General features: G+C 43.5%; 1 protein-coding gene across 2 annotated transcripts in view; it reads right to left on the reverse strand.

Annotated features, from left to right (window-relative positions):
- ACBD6 (acyl-CoA binding domain containing 6) overlaps window positions 1–18,940 on the reverse strand; it is a 90,562-nt gene that overhangs the window by 50,796 nt on the left and 20,826 nt on the right. For both annotated transcript variants that reach the window (XM_067300609.1, XM_067300610.1), the window contains exons 4-5: window positions 12,910–12,992; window positions 2,702–2,807 (exon numbers count right to left, since the gene is read on the reverse strand). In XM_067300609.1, coding sequence (XP_067156710.1) covers window positions 2,702–2,807; window positions 12,910–12,992 — 189 coding nt within the window. The remainder of the gene's footprint in view (window positions 1–2,701; window positions 2,808–12,909; window positions 12,993–18,940) is intronic.

Raw genomic sequence — 18,940 nt, forward strand, 5'->3', positions numbered from 1 at the left:
TGCAACCTGTTCTGTTGAACTCTGGGCAATTTAGATACAGTAAATGGAAGCTTGTACATGATTACTGTCATTAGATTCTTTGTTTAATTCTAAATTGAAATTTATTATATCTGAACTGTTAGCAGGTACACTGGCTTGAGTGCTGTATGAGGGATTTTTTTCTCTCTTCTTTTCTAGGAGAGAAGATAGTTTATTCTTCAAAAGTTGCCAAATGCATCTCCAAAACCTAGAGAGGTCTCCTGCCCTTTCTGAAATCCTTTTGCTTCTAGTAAGGAGTCTTGTCCCTGTTTTACATTTGTATTTTGGATCTCTTTTCTCCTTTTGCTAACTTACCTCAGATTTGCAAAAAAAGGGGAGAATGCAATTAGATACAGTCCAAACAAGTGCAGATACAATCTAAGCATCTTACAACCTCAGGCAAGTCATTATCGTACAAGGAAAAGATGTGCCTGGCTTCTTTAATACTTTAGCAGGAGACTACTCAGTGCTTCAGCAGATTTTGTTCCGTAATAAGTTAACTCTTTGTATGTATCCATACAGCCATTTTAAATTTATTGGCATTTAAATCAAAAAAGTGACAGCGTGAGTTATGTTCAGAGGGCCAGGAGATGCATCTTTTGGATATGGCAGGATGTATTTATACAGTAACACTAAAATAGTTAATAAAAATGACAAGATTATGCTTTCATACACTTCATTCTACCAAAGGCTTGGTCTGGGTTATATCTCTTCTAAAATAGGTTCTAAAACTTCAATCAGCCTGCACGATATTGGAAAATAAGCTACCCTCCTGATTTTGAAGAACATGTTTGGATACCAAACAACATTGTTAATGGTTTCAGCTCCTTAAGATACTGTGAAAAATTTTTTTCTCTCAGATTTTTCTTTTTGGTTAAAATCTATATATACATATACACATACACATGTATAATATATATATACAAGCTAAGAACCAAGCTAAGGAAACCAGCACTTGCCAAAAAAAATTCCTACTTTTCTGTTAGAGCATTTGCTGGGGTAAGCCACAGTAACTGAGGCTGCTAAGAGTCTCGTGTACGGGTGAATTTTGCACCAGTGACCTATCGCAGGTAGGCAGGGTTTCAGAGGTTTCCTATCTGTGCTGAAGCAATTCCACGCCCTGCAATAGTCGCATGCTAATAGCTGCTATTTCTAAATTAGTTCTTCTCTTACATCAAAGATTCATAAACAATTCTCAAGGAGGATGTAACCTGACAGTTTTCACATCTGTCTCTTAGCATTTATGTTGCGAGAACACAAAAACATTTCGATCATCTTTCAGAAAATGTTATGACTTTTTAAAACCAAAATGTTCTTGTCTGAAAACATGCACATTTGTTATTTGAACACAAAGGAAGTTACACACTTCTGAACCCTGCTAACTATGTAAGAGCATCTTTTCAATGGAAAGGAAGCAATTGCAACATAATATTACCATACACTTAATGCAAGCACATAACCACAAAAATGAGCTTTTATCAATGAAAGGACTTCAGCCCTGTTCTGAGCGGCTGTCCTGAACATTTACTTCTGTCAGCAGAGGGACGGATGGAACTCAGCCACAACACTGCTGCAGTGACTGTTGCACGTGACAGTTTCAGTTCATTGAATTTATGATGTGAAATTCCAACCCTGATTGTGAACAACCTCCCTCTCCTCTGAAAATTAATTCACATGAATTCCTGATTAATAATAAAAGTCCCTGCCATCAGCATTCAGAGCCCCAGCCGGGGCTGTCATGGCTCAGAGGGCAGAAATCTGCTTAGAGCTACAAGAGAACCCAACTGAATTTGTGGCGTCTCAGTCTATGAATGTGTAAGCACTTCATCTGTTCACCAAAACACAATGTGCTGGGAAGCAGCGGGCAAATGCAGCCGTAGCTACTACGGACCAAGAGCAGGGCTAGGTGGCAGTATGTAAGCACTGAAACCACCATGACAAAACTGATACCACTACATTTCCTGAAGGATGAACAAGAATGTGACTGCCCACTTAAAATGTTTACTTTTACCAAAAAAAGATCAAGTCAACTCACAATTTTAGACATCTGTCTTTCTTAAAGCCTTGCTCAATGTCCGTATAGCTCCCCATGGGGAAATGGTGCTTTGACTCGGACTGATAAGCTGAAAAAGATTGGATGAAGCCACCATTTTCATGAAGCTAAGCACAGCCAGAGTCGCTCTCTAGCCCTCTGCCTAGCGGACGATAAGGAAGCCAAATGACGTCTAGCCCAGCCTGTATAGCTTGGGATGACATAAAAGAAATCTTGACTACTTTACCCTTGAACGGAGCGGCAAAATGAGCTCACTGATCAACTGGCTGCTGTTTCTAGAAAAGCCATTTACCTCGCTTCTTACTTCTATTTGACCACATTTAATGCACAAGATGGGGAAAGGGGCTACTGAGCAGATCTTACACTGCAAGTTGCAGCTGCTGTTGCTAAAATAACATAGGACATTTTCTGATATGTCACGGCATCACAGTTTGTACATCCACACTACTAGAAAGCTGGGGAAAGCTATTGCTACTTTAAGATAGATTACACTTGTCTCAATGACCAAGTGTTTGTCCAGCCACTGTAGTACCTGACTATACCAATCCTAAACTGGGAATTCCAAAAAGGCCTGGAGTTGTGAACACACAAAACAATTAAGATTGATGGATTTTATCTTTTTCTCCATACCTCCTCATCGGCGACATTCACGTCCACATTGTTTGATCGAATGGCTTTGGTTACATGGTCAATGTTGTTTTCTCTGCAGTAATCAAAAATGTTCTTGTCCTCCTCCCTATTCAGGAAACAGCAAAAGAAATGTTGTCTTATCGTGTAACACAAAGGCCACATACACATCATACACTCTAGCTTAGCTACAGACACACCCATTTCAACAGTATCGCTGGAGTAAAACAGTCTTCTAGTGTTGTACATGCAGAATACTGTTTTTTCCAAGAGAAGAGACAGAAGATCCTGCTTTCTAGAAAACAAAGATTGTTTTTAAACTATATTATACCAGGGCAAAAGTCTGCTTGCTCCTGTGAACTGCCACAAGGAGTCTACAAAGTTAGCCAACATGGAACAAGTTCTGTCTTGGTATAAATCACTGCAATCCCAGAGAAGATAAAAGGCTAAAGCTTTTCTTCTCCCTGCTATACAAACAGACTTATAAGAGCATCCACTCTGGGCCAGACCAAAAGTTCCTCCAGTGCCATACATCTCTGACAGTGGCCACTAATGGAGGCTTAGAGGAAAGAGGAGAAACAGGATCTACGCAAAGCAATCTGTCCCTGGGTCAAAGCCAGCTTCCAAAATTCAGTGGCTTAAGGATTTCTACAGCCAGAGGCTGCATCCAGTCACATTTATCAGCCTTTTTCAGGTCCTTTTCTCCACTCTTGCTGCTTCTTAACGCATTTATACTCTTCACTTCTCAGAAGGATGAGCTCTACAGCTTAGTATTGTGTACACAAAGGGGTGACTATTGAGTAAATACTTTCTTTTAATGGTTTTAAAACAGATGGCTGATATTATTGGGTACTCTTTGTTGAGTAATTGTTCTTTATTCACCTACTTCATACTCTCCACAGACCTCTCACATGACTACACACACCATCTTTCCTTCAGATCAATCCCTCCTCTTAGCCCACGCTGTCTCCTCATACAGAAACTCCACTCTTTCTCCGATACCCCTCTTTCATCCTCTTCAGTCTCCCTGGTTTTACTACATCCTTTCCGAGATGGGTTAAACTGCATGCTATATTAAATATGCAAGCGCACAGATTTATACAGTAGGATAATGATGTCTTCATTCTGCTCTCTATTCCTTTCCTCAAGCTTCCTAACATTTGCTTTTTGACTTGCTATGAAGCTCTGTGGCTCCAGTTACTCGTACAAAGCTCTTCCATAATGTTTTAAGAATCTGTAGGAGGTCTTAACTTCATTAAATTAGACTGTTTGGTTGGCTGGTAAGAACAGAAGTTTTAACATGTTTTCTGAAGCCATGGTAGTGCACTTAGATGTAGAAGAAGCTATGTCTAATTCAAACACCAGCAACTCCACAACTTGCTGATCTGCCTGCCTGCAAGCAGGCCTGAACAAGCACATGTTGGCATCCTGGCACAAGCACATGCTGGTCCTTCTCCACATTCCAGCCTGCCGCTCCAAGTTGGGAACATAGTCAAGCTTTGTCTTAATCCCCGCAGTCCAAAAAGGAGTGTGCAAAGGGGTTGCCTGCAGGCTGGCAAAAAAAAAAAAGTAAAGCCCTTGGCCAAAAGCCAGGAAGAACCAAGGACTTCACAGATCCCCAAGTTAAGATGGGACATTAACTATAGCAGTATGGCTGAGTACAACTCTCCTGTCTTGCATGCTGGTATGCCAGTAGAAAACTATTTATTCCAGCACAGCTGATTCTTCTTTGAAGGGGGCTATATCATACTAGCATGAGGCATCTTCATAATAATGTCTTTAGGTACAGATACACTGATACAACTGTATTCCTGGTGAGCAGTAAAGAAAAGAGGTCACAGTTGCATTAAAAGTAAATAAAAAACACTATATACTTTTCTCCTTTTCTGGTTTCCATATGAAAACAGTTGCTCAAAAGACTCCGTCGACTTTGTTATGGGATTTGACAGTTTCACAAGAGTTACTAATAGGAAGTAGTTAGCCTTTCCCATGACATTCCCAGTTTTCAATCATCTGAACTTATGAGGGTTCAGTTGTTCAGCAGAACTCAGACCTGAGAGCCCCAAAGGAAATCCTCCATAAGAATGGGGGCTTGCTGGAGGAGGTCAGACCCACGAGGGAGTTCGTTATCTGCATGCCTTTATGGCATGCATACGGCTTCCGACAGCTTTCTCCTTCATACAAACACACACGCTCTCACCCATTTCCTTTAGTACACATCATTCTTTCTCCTGTAACATCAAAGCAGAGTCTAGTCTCTCCTTGCTAGAGAAGTGAAAAGATCAGTCACAGTTATTTCTGGATGATCTTCTGTGCCATAACCGTGAGTTCAGGCTGTACCCGCTGCCCCTGGCAATGACACCCACCAAGTCAGCTGGAGAACGGGCATTTCTGCACACCACAGGTACCAGCAGAGGAGGTGGCACATGGAAGCGAGACGGCAAGTGATCCTGCAGGCTCCCCCACGGGGAGCAGGCTACAGGCTCTCCCACGCAAGCTGTGACGTAGCAAAACCAGGCAGTCTTTCTACCACAGCTCCCAGACAAAACCTCGACAATCTTTTCCCAAGGATATCACCGTCCGTAAGGGGCAAACTGATTGACACAGCTATTTGGATATAATTTAGCTTTTCTGGAATAACTCCCTCTCTAAATGCTCTATATATTCCCCTTCCAGAAAACCATCTTTATTTCAGAACACAGTCTCCACAGTGGATTTATTCCAGGATAGCAAAGCAATTTCCCCACAGGAAGATAAGGTTTCGGGAAATTTCATCTTTCCACCATGCATTTATTTTTCAAGCTTTAAACAGCTCCCCCTGCCTTAAGAAAAGAGGGGTGTGTGTGTCTTAATGCATATTCTCTCCCCAGCCATTCTACAAATTTGACAAAGAGAAATAACCCCGTTCCGAAATAGATGCAAGGGAAGTCTAACCAGTCTTTGTTAAAGACTTTTACCTACGAGCAGTGCCAGGAAGCTCCATCTCAGACATTTAGAAGAACTGGATCTACTCACATGCCAAAAAAAGTGAAGGAAAACAGAGAAAAAAAGCTCAGAAAAGGACTGGAGTTTCACGTGGATTTTTGAGGGACCAATACTGGAAAAAACACTCCACTTGCAGGATGTGAATGCAATGCAGAAAAGACGTTATTGCTATTGGTCGACTTCGTATTCAAAACTACACAGGACAAATAAACATAGCTTAGAAAAAGCCTTGCAACAGTGAGCTCGGTTTTGCCCTTTATTTCATGTGTCTACGTATACATGCAGAAAAAGCCCTCCACAGTAGTAGTTACAACAAAGCAAAGTGCATGAAGTGCTTCCAGGCCAGTCCCTAGCGGGTATTTGCACTCTGCATAAGAAACTGGTCCGAGCTGGCAGCAAGGCCTTGAAGCTGGTGGAAACAGAGCCTAAAATCCCAGACAGAAACACATCAGAAGTATGGGAGTAAGTAACACCGCAATGAGGTTGCTCAAATAATGCTACAGAAAAGAGAAAAACAGAATCTACCATTTCTATATTAAAAAAACAAACAAACCTCCATTTGAAGAAAAACACAGCATTCAAGACATCTGCAGAGGGAAAGACCATGAAACTCCAACATGGAAATACATACAGATTTTTTTTTTTTTTAAAAAGTGTAGCTAAAGGAAGACCGCAAGAAGTAGTCTTATTTCTACAGCACACTGTGACATACAAGCACCGTCTCTTTTTACTTAGCTAGACTTTTCAAATCAGTGGCCATTTAATAGTCTGCAATAGTGGTGAACGTGTTTACACCTATTTCTTTTTTTTAAGGTTGGCCAAAAGGGTTTCTCTTCTCCTCCTTTGCCTGCGCATGTTCTACCTGCAAAGTGATTTTCTTCTGCTCTCCTGCCTCCACCGGAAGCGGTGTCAGCCCTGATCCGCAACCAACCTGAACCATATCTGTTGCCATAGGTAGTGCATGCAGAGCTTTTTCAATCCTTAAATAAAGGATGGGGAAGAACTTAAACCAAGCCATGGCTGCAGCCTTTGCAATCTTGGAAGGCTTCACAAGGCTTCTTCAGAAGCTACCCAAACTATACAGGTGTTGAGCCAATGGTTTTAAAACAGCTCACAAGCAAACATCTGCTGCCAGGGCTTTACTTCCATCCTACCTGTAACATCATATACCTACTTGCTCTCCCAACAGCCGCAGAGACAGTCAGGAAGAGGCACAGAAGAGACTTGAAATTCAAACATTCAAGTCTTCTCAGGCCTCCTGACCTCACCGAGAGCATCCTCCCCGGCTGACTGTTTCCCTCCTCCTCCTCCTCGCGGGTTACCTCTAGCACGAAGCTCTGGGCAGAGGCCGGCGACCTGCTGCTGCTGCAGCTTTGGGCATCTTCTCCCCGCCGCAGGGCTGATGCGGAGCGGCCTGGCGAGGACCCGCCTGGGGAGCGGCCCTGGCGCGGCGAGAGCCTTGGGTGCTGCAAACAGGTGGCTTCGCCCGCCCGCCTGGCACGGCGCTGCCAGCGAGCCGGAGCTCAGCCACGCGCAGAGGCAGCAGCCCGCGGGAGCCAAGAGGCACTTGCAACAGTTACTGTCTATGTCGAGGCCCTCGGCCCCCAAGGGACCCATTTTCACATAATCTATAATTATCTCTTCGCTTTAATCGCCTCGTCACTTCTGAGGCTCTCCTGGGCACAGGAAGAGGAAAAGCTCATTAACTGAACCTTTTCTCCTCTCTCCAGCCACCCATAGCTTTTAATTGCTTGGTGTTGTTATTATCTATCAGTGCAACTGGGATCATTTTCATAAGAAAAGGTGGTGGGAGGGAGGGAGGCAGGAGCGTGTCCCAGAGGTATGCACCACAGACAAACCTTTGCTTTCTCAATTATTTATGCCAGCTGAGGTTTTACAAGCTGAATAAATCCATAACTCAAGTTTATTTTGAACCAGCAGGCTTTCCCAGGGGAAGTGTTGCCCACTTGCCTGCACACTTGTGTGCTGTCCTTGGAGAGCGGCTGGGACATAGTAAGACATGTGTCATCCAATTCCCCACCCATCACAGAAATGCACACGCACTTTGGTAGATTAGCAGCATCACGAGAGAGGAGGCGGCAGCGAAAACCCCAAAGAGGAGCTGCCATTTACCGATGCGGAGCCTCCCAAAGGGAAGGAAAGCCTAAAGCAAACAGCCCCTTTGCACAACAAAGCAGGATCCCGAGGGTCACTGCTCCAAGGAAATAAAACAGGAGGGGGCAAGAAAGCCAGGATAAACTTGGCAATAATCTTGAAGTCGGGGTCTCTAAACATCACGCAAAGAGGATCCATTTCTAAATTACACCAAGTTAAAAAAAAAAAAGAAAGAAAAAAAAGAAAAAAACCCCTCAGTAACTCAAGCGCTTGGATTTGCAGGTGTTTTGTTTCTGAGAAATTGCTCTCATTTGCAACAAGGCTGAGTGTGCTGCAGGCTGCTTGGGCTCTCTACAAGCGGAAAAGCTCTTCTACAGGGATTTTACAGCCCCACATCTGTGTGAGTGACAGACACCTGTGATGCAGCCACATAAACACACCCGTAACACCAACGCAAGCCCTTAATTCCCAACCAGCCAAGGATGCTCGGTCCCATTTTTACACCTAAACTCTGCAGTTTTGTGCTCATTCCCAATCCTGGCATTCCTGAAGACGGGGAGCAAGGAAAGAACAAAACCCCAAGCACACTGCAGAGCGCCGGGCTGCTTTCAAAAGCTCTCGCTGCTCCGAAGCGGCATCTTCACAATGGATGCTGGAAGCAGCTCTTTAAAATTCAGCAGCTTTTGTGCCTGACCACACGCGGCGACCTCTGGTATTTTCTGCCAAAACAGTTCATTTGTCTCGCAGAACAACTAATCAATTCCTGAGCCCATCAATCACGGGGCGCGCAGCCCCGGCCCGGCAGAGGGGCCAGATGGCCGCCGGCGCTAGCGGCATTAATGCGGTTCCGAGGCTGCACGGCACCCGACGGGCTCCCGGCGCGCGTGGCGGTACGGGGCGCCGCCTGCCATTTCCTAACAGTTTAGTCCTGGCTCTACGTCCGGTGCCTAAACTTATCCCCAGCTCTTAACCGGCACCTCCGAGGAGATGCATCTCGCTTCCTTTCCTTCCAGGCATTGCAGGAAAGGGCAGAAGTTTCTACCAGAAAAGGGCGTCTTTCTTACACGTCCCGCAGTCCTGAAAAAGCTTAAACTTAGCCCAAGGAGGCCTCGGCGCCATCCGGCTGATCTCCTTGCGTTACCCGCATGCGGACGCCCGAAAAACCCTGCATGAAAGCAACAAGGTTGAGAAAGCCTCCGCGCAGCACAGGACGCTGCCTGTTTTAAATGAAAAAGGAAGCGGACATTTGGCAACATTTTTTTCCACGGTCTCCATCTGCCAAGTAAATGCTTTCATTTGCTAAAAACACTTGTAAACTGCTTTTTTTTTAAAAAAAAAAACTCTTTAAAAATATTTAAAAATAACTTTAAAGTTGCATTTCCACCTCTACAGCATTTTTGGCATCTCCCTCAATTTGTATCTTAGATTAGATTTATATTGGTGACACATGAGTCTACCTCATTTCATTGTTTATTTACCAGGTTTGTGAAACTGTAATTATAATTATTTGTCCATGGAAGAACTCAACTACTTCTGCTTTTGTTCGGGTAATAAAACCAGAAAATGGACATAATGCTTTATGCAACAGTGGGGGAAAAAAAAAAAAAAAGACCAAAACCCACCACTATAAACCACCAACGCTGGGTTGAGCGGTATGAAATCACAGACAATTTCTAAATCCCTCCTTCAAGCAGAACCTCCAAGTCCCATCATCAGTGAACCGCGTGCATTACTTTTGTGTAACGCCCGAAGTGAGACAGGCGATTTGCAGAGGAACCAAAAGGCAGACGGCCATGCTAATACATTTTGCAACTGCTCCCCATTAGTCACTGGGGGTACTTCAGCTCTTTATTGCCAGGGTTTATTAACGACTCCTAATTGATGAGCAGTGCCCAGCACCCCAAAGGAAATAACTACTATGTCTTGTTAGCTCAAGAGACCTCCTCCTGATTTGAGGATTGATCTATGAACACACAAATTGCACTGATTTAACTGAATTTGTTTCTAAATTGATTTAATTAGATCAGCGTAACCTGTTTCTACAGATGCTCTTGAATTCATTTGGAATCGGTGCAATTTACTTACATGAGCCAGACATTTTTCTATCTTGTCCTCAAAGCAGAAACATTTGAGATAATTAGCGACAACGCAAAATGAGCCCTGGGACCATTCCAGTTCTTCCAACTTCTCATCCACCTGACTTCAGGGCAGGGTATGGTAACTCCACTTTGTCCAACATTTAAAGATTTGTACCCTAAAGAAACAAGCACTTAATTCCACAATAGGAATGCAGGCGTTCTCTCTTAATATGACCCCTTAACTAGAAAACACTTACCCCATCGACAGCTCAGGGAAATAGAGACTAAAGTGGATTGAATTATACCCTGATTTTGACAAGTTTGTCTCAATGCCTGAATTAGACCCAACATTGACAACCGGGTCAATAAAACAGTCTGCAAAGTTCCTTTTCACAGATCTTAGGCTATGAGCTTGCATGTACACAGACATATGCTGAACTTTCTGGTACCTACTAAGTAGCGAAGTTTTTGCTAACTCAAGGTATCAAGTTTTCTTTCTCCTTCTGCCCCCAACCCAGCTTTCTAGAGCACGCTGTAACTCTCCAGCAGCTAACCTTCATTACTTGCATTCAAACACCATACTAGGTACATGCAGCAGCCAACGAAACCCTAAGGTACAAAGAAGTTCCCAGCTTTTGGTGCAACACCTGAAAGCCTATAATTGTATAATACCACACATGATTTCCAGCTTAGGACTGGTCAAGTGAAAACTTGAATCTGATGACAAAAGCCTAGAGCTTATCTGTAGATGAGGGAACCCCTAGAACCAAAACACAGAAAATTAGTATCTTAATTCTCTTTCTTCCCTATAGAAAACACCTTCCCCCACCCCTCTTCTTTCTAACAGCCTCAGAAAGTCACTTCACTTCTCAGGCAAGCTGGTATTATCATCAGCCCAATTTACTCCATGCTCTAGATAAACTTGGAGGCCAAATTAAATATCTAGAGCCCCAGTGCCAACCTTCTTAGGCTAACTTACTTGCAGTTTTCGTAACAGTGCAATTTTGTCACTTAGGGCTATGCTTTTAATCATATAATCACCACCATTAAGGATGTACTGTACTTGCACAGATTTATTCCTTGCTCTAGTAAGAGAATAAGCAGTAGACATATAAGCCATATTATATGGTTATATGGCAAACTACACTGAGAAAGTTGAAGTTGTACAGCTTGCACGCAGGCAAGATACTGTGATGACACACGCTCACGTCATATCTTGCAGTTGAAGATGCTGATGTCTGCTAGGCGAGCTGTGTTAACAGGTCACATGCGTGTTTCTATCCTGCTTCAGCAGCGTTAGGAGACTTTATTTAACTGGCAGCAATCAAACTATCCTGGCTATGTCAGAGAGTACATCTGTCTACAGCCTTGTTTTGTAAGGACTAAGGCCATGCTATACTAGAACAGAACTATCAGCGTACTGCTACACGTGTGGCACACAAAATATTCCTCATGGTACACCTGGGGAAAAAGTATTTAAAGCTGCAGTTATTTGCAAGTCCTGCGTGTGTCATGTTCTCATGAAAATAAAAACAAAAGCAAAAAGAAGATTTAGACTAGTTAAGGCAACCAGGCCGAGCCCTGTTTTCCTGTACACTGTGCTGTATTTTGTGACCAGGAAGGGGCACAGGTGGTACTTGAGACAGCCTCTCCTCCAGGAAGATGTAGAAATAAATGTCTTGGGCTCAGCATCCAACAGCGGGCAGCACTGATACATTCAACTCTTGAATAAACAGCTCAAACAGGATTTTAGCCACAAGGTCACGTTATGAGCTCAAGGATGTCAGCCAAGACCTACACTGACAGTCCAAGGAAGAAGAAAAAAAGGAGCTTGTGGGTACTGAAAGTGCCATTTCTCAAGCAGAATGTGAAACCAAGGTCATACCTGCCCACCTTTGGTCAAGGTCCAGGCATCAGTTAAAGATGCGTTGGCTCTCTGTGCAAAGCAGAGAGGGCCAGTCCTGGCCAAGCCTTCCATCTCGCTATAAAACGGATTGCAATGCCTAAGGAAGTGCCCACACTACTGCTGAGTGCAAAATTGCTGCCGCATTTGCTTATTCAGAACACAGTCATAGCAATTTTTACCTGAGCTCCTTGCAAAGAGCTTGGAACCACCTGCTCGTGATTTATTTTTCATTAGTTTGTGACTACAAGTCACAGAAATGCTGTGCTAGAGTTTTAACACTTTGGGAGAATTCCTAGCAAGCTTGGGAATATATATGCGTGTGTGAAAAGAAATCAGTGTTTATATTTTAATTTACTGAGACTAAAATGATGCAAGACATAAAACAAATAGGATAACACACACATAATTGGGTGACTGCAACATGACAGCAAACACTGCTGAAAAATTTAGTCTTCTCTGACTCTTCATTTTAATTAAAAATATGATGCTGTATTCCTAAAGATTCTCCAGGCAATCATTTATATATTGGAGTTAAGATCATACCCATGCTTAATAGTCTTGCATTTACTATGGAACTGAACCCCCCCCCCAAACTGAACAGCTGTCCTCATTCAGTAGCTAATGCCACTTACTGCTTGCACCTTGGCAGTTTTTAAATAGCAGCCATTCTAGATCAGTAAGTGCATTTCTGCTATGCCAGTGGCAGAAGCTAGAAAAAAATTAATTTGATATAAGGTGCAAACTCTCCCTGAAGGCAAACATTGTCCAATATTAAAACCTTCACTGAACAATCCTTAATGAATGTATTGGTAAAGAAATAACTATTTGAGAAAGGTAGTGTCTGAAGAGCTTTCTATAAAAAAGCCAATATTACCTTTTTTTAGCCATATAACTGAAAAATGGGAAGCCTTGCCCTTCCCCCACATCTCGCACTAGGGAAAGGTTAGTACCTGGCAATGATACAGGCAGTTATTGATTTAAATGATTATGGACCTGAAAAGTTCTTTCCGGTCATTTATTATCCTGTTGTAGTTGCCACCACACTTGCATGATGTTAAAAAAAATGCTTAACAGAATTCCATTAGAAAAACACCGTTTTTTAACCGAAGTCCAGAGCAGATAATCACCTGATTGTTTCTTCTTGATACAATGAGCTGACAACTGGGCCTCCAAAGGCGGTTTTGCATTCTTTTCCTCTCTTCTCTGGTGTCTGAAAGAAAAAGAAAGATCAGTCCAGCATCCTGGCTCTCACTCCAGACCGGGTCACCCCTTCGCCACCCCCCACGCCCTCCCCAGCCCCAGCACCCCAGGGATGAGAGCACCCTCTGGAGACCTCATCGGCACAGGAGGATGCATCCCGTTGCCCTCTGCCCACCCAGAGAAGGCTGGACGCGTCTCTCGGCAAATGGGATGAACGCACCTCCGAAGGCAGCTCCCACGGCGGCCTGCCTCTCCCTCCCGCGCGGGGTGAGCGGAGCGGCTGCGTCGCCTCCCCGGCGTGCTCGGCCGGGGCCCCTTAGGACCCAAACGCCGCGCCGCTCCGAGGGAGCATAATGCTATGTTGCTAGACTGCAAAGCTTGCCTTTATAAATCTATTTAATATAGATTTAAAATTAAATTTTATAATGGGTAGCATTTCCAAATGATTTACTCCCAGGAAGTCTAGGATTCGGAGCGATTCCCACCATAATAGAAATGAACAATCAGAATAATGACAGATCGATGCGGAGCCCAGGCCCTACCTTTTCACAAACAGCCAGCCGTTGGGACCTTCAGTTCAAGGCACGCGCTTTAAATTGGTGCCAGACTTTCAGAAGGGGGTCAGCACCTGCTGTTGAAACCTGACCCTCTTCTGGGGTGCTGGACACCAAAAACTAGTTGTTCTAGGGAATCTCAGCTCTGTCTTCAGGTAAGCGATTCAAACTGCTTTGCAGTTCCCTGTCTCACACAAACAGCCCGTCAAGTGCAACGCGCCGTTGCCAGCGGACAGTTCTGTGGCTTCCAGCGACAAGACGTTGTCACGCTCGAGCTGAATAAAACCCGAGGAGCAAAGGAAAAGCCAGCCCATGCTCTAGTCCTCCCTTAGTAGATGCGACGCATTGCCAATTAGCCCAAAACATGTTGTTAGGTAGAATCAGAATTCTACCTAGAAAGATGTTGGTTTTTTAAAAATAAAGCACGCTTACATTCTTCTTTCTTCCTACACCCTAAGCTGCTTTTGTTTTAAACCAATTTACTTTTTTCCCCCCCTCATAATACATTTGCTTTTACATCCCGCTCAGTTTGAACTACCCAATTCTGCCTTTCAGCTCTCCTGTACTAGCCCAAACAACACTTGGGTCTGCAGATATCACAAACATACTTATTTAAAAGAAAAAAATGAAAAGGAAATTGGCTTTGCAAACTATTCTACGGCAAGTAGTCTTGCTCTAATCTAGAGTAAAAGGTGACACAAAGTTCCCCCCGAAGGGAAAGGGCTTTCGAGTCTTTACAGTGCAATGCCCCTCTTAAAAAATTATTTAGCAGGGAACCTTACTGTCCATCAATTATTTCCACACCACTTATGAAGAAAATTAATTTCAGATCATCTGCTATTACATGCAAGAGCTATTCCTATAAAATGAAGCTATATTCACAACGAGGCTATCTTTGAAGTTGAGGGACAGTAGCTGTTCAACCAGCCTCAGAAACTGCAAGAAGGTTTTCTTTTTTAATCTATATTCTTTTATTTCTTCCTCATGCCAATTTTTGGATGTTATGTTTTTTTCAAAGTCAAAAACAACACTTGAGAAAATACATTTCATCTTTCTTGAAGCAAAAATTGTAAAAAAAGGTTTCTTGGGTTAAGGTTGCCTTCTTTGCACAACTAATGCATTTCCAAGGATTAATTATGTTGATCAAGTACACATAAGGTCATCGAGAAAATTAATGATAAAGCCCTTCCCAAAAATGCTTGGGCAAGAATCTCTCCGGGCCTTAACCTATATATAGGTTACTTTGTCCAAGCAGCTTTTATCGCATCTCTTTTACACAGAAATAAGTAACTCAATATTCAATTTATGAGTCTTGAGCTAAGCTTGTTCCTTCGTAGTCCTGTATATGTAGAACAAGTTTATGAAAAATGCACCCGAAAAATCTCAGATACCCTCTCAGGATTTAAAGTGTGACTTTTCTCTGTAAAGTCATTAAAAACACCATCGGGGATCCAACTTTTGTCCTCACAGGAATTCCCAAGACGGATCCATGCAGGCTTCAAGGAACACTCCCTCCCGAAGGTACCGCACACTCAGCCCCGAGTCGGATGCAAACTGGTTTGTTCCTATCCCCCCTTGACAGGTGCCTATACCACGAGCTCATCTGTCCACCTCCAATATCTACCCCTCCATCTTCCAGGCACTTGCACACAAATGTCCGAGCACCACTTTGCAAGCAAACCGGACAAGGCAAAAGGTGGAACAAAAGCAGCAGCTCTTTCTAAATCCCATCACAGCTACGGCACTAGCAGGAACCAATGCTTTCATCCCTCACTCATGCTGGCTGAAGGGATCTGTAACATGCAGATGCACTCCCTCTCAAATCTCTTGACATTTTTACAGTGAAAAAGTGCTTTTATCCTGCAAAAAAACAGCAAATGCCATATATATATACATATGGATGATAACCAGTGAGTTTAAAATCACATTACATTGAAAACCACAATGAAATTAAAAACCTGAGACTGCAATTCTTTTCACTCCTCTTTTGAAAAAAGGCACTAATAATTAACTATGCAGCTCTCAATTAAATCAGCTCTATTTCATTCGCCGCTGGCAGCGCTATCCAAAAGCACTGCAGGTATGCATGTAACTAATGATATATAAGAAATAACGATCTCAGGCTCCCATAATTTGGGATCTGAATCCCAGACACAAAACGGCAACAGCATCTGGAGTCAGGACTAGCAAGAGGTATATGCAGTAGAAAAGGCAAAAAGTATGAGGAGCGTGAGGTCACCCTCAGACTGCCAGTTCAAAACTATGGCAACGAATGGGAGTTTGTAATAAGACAGGAAGAAGCCGTGGAGGACTGCACTTGAGTGCCAAAGCAGCAGCAGCCCATACGAGATCCACGAAAAGGTGATAAAGAAACATAAGAGATGCCTTGAGAGGCACTGAAATTTCCCATGTTTACCTCTAATTCCTGCACATTGATTCTTTGTTGCTTTTTTAAAATTAAGGTGGAGATTAAAGTCACTATTACTCTTGACAGTCAACTTCAGTAGGTGGATCTGGTTGACCAAAGCTAGCATAAGTCACAAGCAAATACATGTTTCTGTATGCAGCATACATACTCATCAAGAGACATTTTCAACTCCCCTGACCCCTGATGTATTCACATATGGGCACGGGGAACTCCACTAAACCCAGAAACTATCATTCTCAAATGTCACCAAGGATTCCAGGAGAAAAGCTGTACTTCTCTTGAAGCGGACAGCAGAGCATCCTCATTGCTGCCTCAATACACTGTATTTGTCAATAAAAGACCAGCTTGAGTCAAGGTACAATCGGATCTTGACTACCTGTCACTGACAATGCTGCTCCAGACAGCCTCAAGCCTGACAACCACTTTCTGAACAAAATGGAAATACAGGGACTAATATTTGCTAACATCATTAATTCATTTTTTTCCACTCCCCTTTCTTCCTTTATGCATGATGTCAAGATGTATACCTTTAAATTGTTGTCAGCCATAAAAGAGACGTCGTGTTCCAGTTCAGAGGTTAACATATAATGACAGACACATTAAAAAACCCTGTCCAATGCCTCACTGACAATATCAGCTCCATCTTCTCTTCAATGAGACAGTAGCTCAAACTCACTTACAAGCTTTAACAACATTAAAGTCTAACCAAGATTGAAAAATAAAGGAGAAAGAAGATAGTTTTACCATACTAAGCATTATGGAAAAGAAAAACAGAATTACAGAGACAAACATTTACTTTGCAAGGGCCTAGGGTTTGAGTTCATCTTCTATTTTGGTCTTAAAAGTCTCCAGTGACTGCAGTATGATCCATCTCCCTTCTTGCACTTTTGGAGAGCAGGACAAGAACTACCGTTTGACAAAGGAAGAGAAGTAGTTTTCCATCAGAGGTTTGGTTTGATGGTTTAACCTCTTGCTATACACCTGAAGACAGGCCACAGATTTATTATTTTTCATCTTGGAGCCTAAGTAAGGTTTTGATAGACGTGAGACAGGCTAGCACAGACTTAACAAGACGGCAGTTCCATGGGGCCTTGCGATGACTCATTTCAACTCACCTGCCAGAACTCTGTAGAGTTGCGAGGCAATTTGCTATTGGCAATTAGCTCTGGGATTGAACTGGACCTAATTGCGCACAACTACTGTAGACACAGGGCAAGGGACTCCTTCTGAATCCGACAGAAGGCATGGCACAGAAGGGTCCTACAAAGATGCTGCAGAACAGCAAGAACAGCACAAGTTTCAGCTTTTTGAAGTTTTCAGCTTTAAAAAAAAGCTTTTCTTAAAATCCTAATTTGATTTAGCAAAAGAGCTAGATCTTGGGAATGCATTGTGTTTGTTGGACATCCCAATTTTATTCAGAGCAAACTGAGAACTCTGCTTGGTTAGTTCTGCGTATACAGACACACAACACACTATTTGACAAGTCGCGCGGCTGCGTTACACAGCCCATCTATCATGCCACTCTGATTCCCTCACCTATGAGGTTACACATCTCTCTCAGGCTCTTCTCTACACTCAGGCTCTTCTCTACACTATTTAAGTAAAAAAAAAAGTCACTAGTAAAAGGTTCTTAACATCGAAACATTTGTCTTCAAAATTACACTGGCTAAAGGCTTGAAACAGTCAAGACTTAGCTCTGTATCATCACACAGCTTGGAAGCAAAAGAGGTGAGAAGAATTAAATGAGAGCTACGTATGAGGCCCACAAATCCAAGACTCTGCAGTGCATGGAAAAAACTATTTTAGGTCAAGTTCAGAGGATATTCATTATATTGTTTGCTCTTCTTTCTCTGAGCCTGATGAAACTTAAGTCAGAACAGCAGCAGTACCTGGCTTTATGGGAGAGATGCAAGAAATACTGCTCCCAAAGTTTTTCTGAAGCATTTTTTGTAGCAGAGAATACATAGCATGGAGATTTAAATCAGCATTTATTCTACATATGCCCCATAATTCACCTCCTAACGTCATCAGGAAGAATGAGTGAGAAGTTGCATCTGCACGAGAGACACTTTTGACTTACGAACACGAGCCCCTGGCAGGATTCAGCGTTCGGGCCGGGAGACAAACTTTAATTTGCTGTGTACCAGCTTCACCGAAAGGTACCGCACGCTGCTGCCGTGGTACAAGCACCACGGGAGAACAGGGAAACCTCCTGCTCGCAAGGAACCTGTCAGCGTTCAGCAGCGACCACAGGAACGACTGCAACCTGACCTGGCCTCGCAAGGCGACTGCGAGGCTTTGGTGGGCAACAGTGGGGTCCCCAACGGGGAACCAGGCAGCCTGGAGGCATTCCCAGCGCTGGGAATTCATGGAGGGTTGTCTGGCAGTGGCAGGAGAAGAGCTGGCCTATGGCAAAGCTCCCCAGGTGACACCTGGGAGATGCTCGGCAGTTCCAGGCTCAGCTGTCACACCAGGGCAGGCAGCATCCTAAGCCCTGCAGGCTGACATGAAGTCAAGAGTAAATCGTTGAAGTGTGCTGATTGAATTGTAATTAAGCTAGCATAGTCTCAGGTGACAAATTTTACAGAAGGCACTTTGCAGAGTTAACCCAACAGCAGACCTCAAGGCCTGCTCTGCTTGCTACAGCTTCCCCTTAATACCCTGGATTGACATTTCTGGACACAATTTGAGGAGTGAGGATGATTAGGGAGGCAACGAGAACATGTAAACTCTCCTAAAGTTTCAGTCGCTCTCCCCCTTTCTTTCGCTCTCTGTGTCACGGCCCGGCTGTCCCCCCCGGGAAGGGAACTTGGGCAGACGCTAATTGTATTTGACAGCAGCAATTACATGCAAGGCTGGAGATTAGAAGCCCATTAATTGTGTGTGCCATAATTGCTGCCGCCTTCCTTTGCTAGTTAAGGCCAGTGCCAGGAGAGTCAACGGGAGGAGGGCGAGCTCCACCCCAAACGCAGGTGG

The sequence above is a fragment of the Apteryx mantelli genome, chromosome 8 (genome assembly GCF_036417845.1).
Source record: "Apteryx mantelli isolate bAptMan1 chromosome 8, bAptMan1.hap1, whole genome shotgun sequence".
Classification (NCBI taxonomy): Eukaryota; Metazoa; Chordata; class Aves; order Apterygiformes; family Apterygidae; genus Apteryx; species Apteryx mantelli.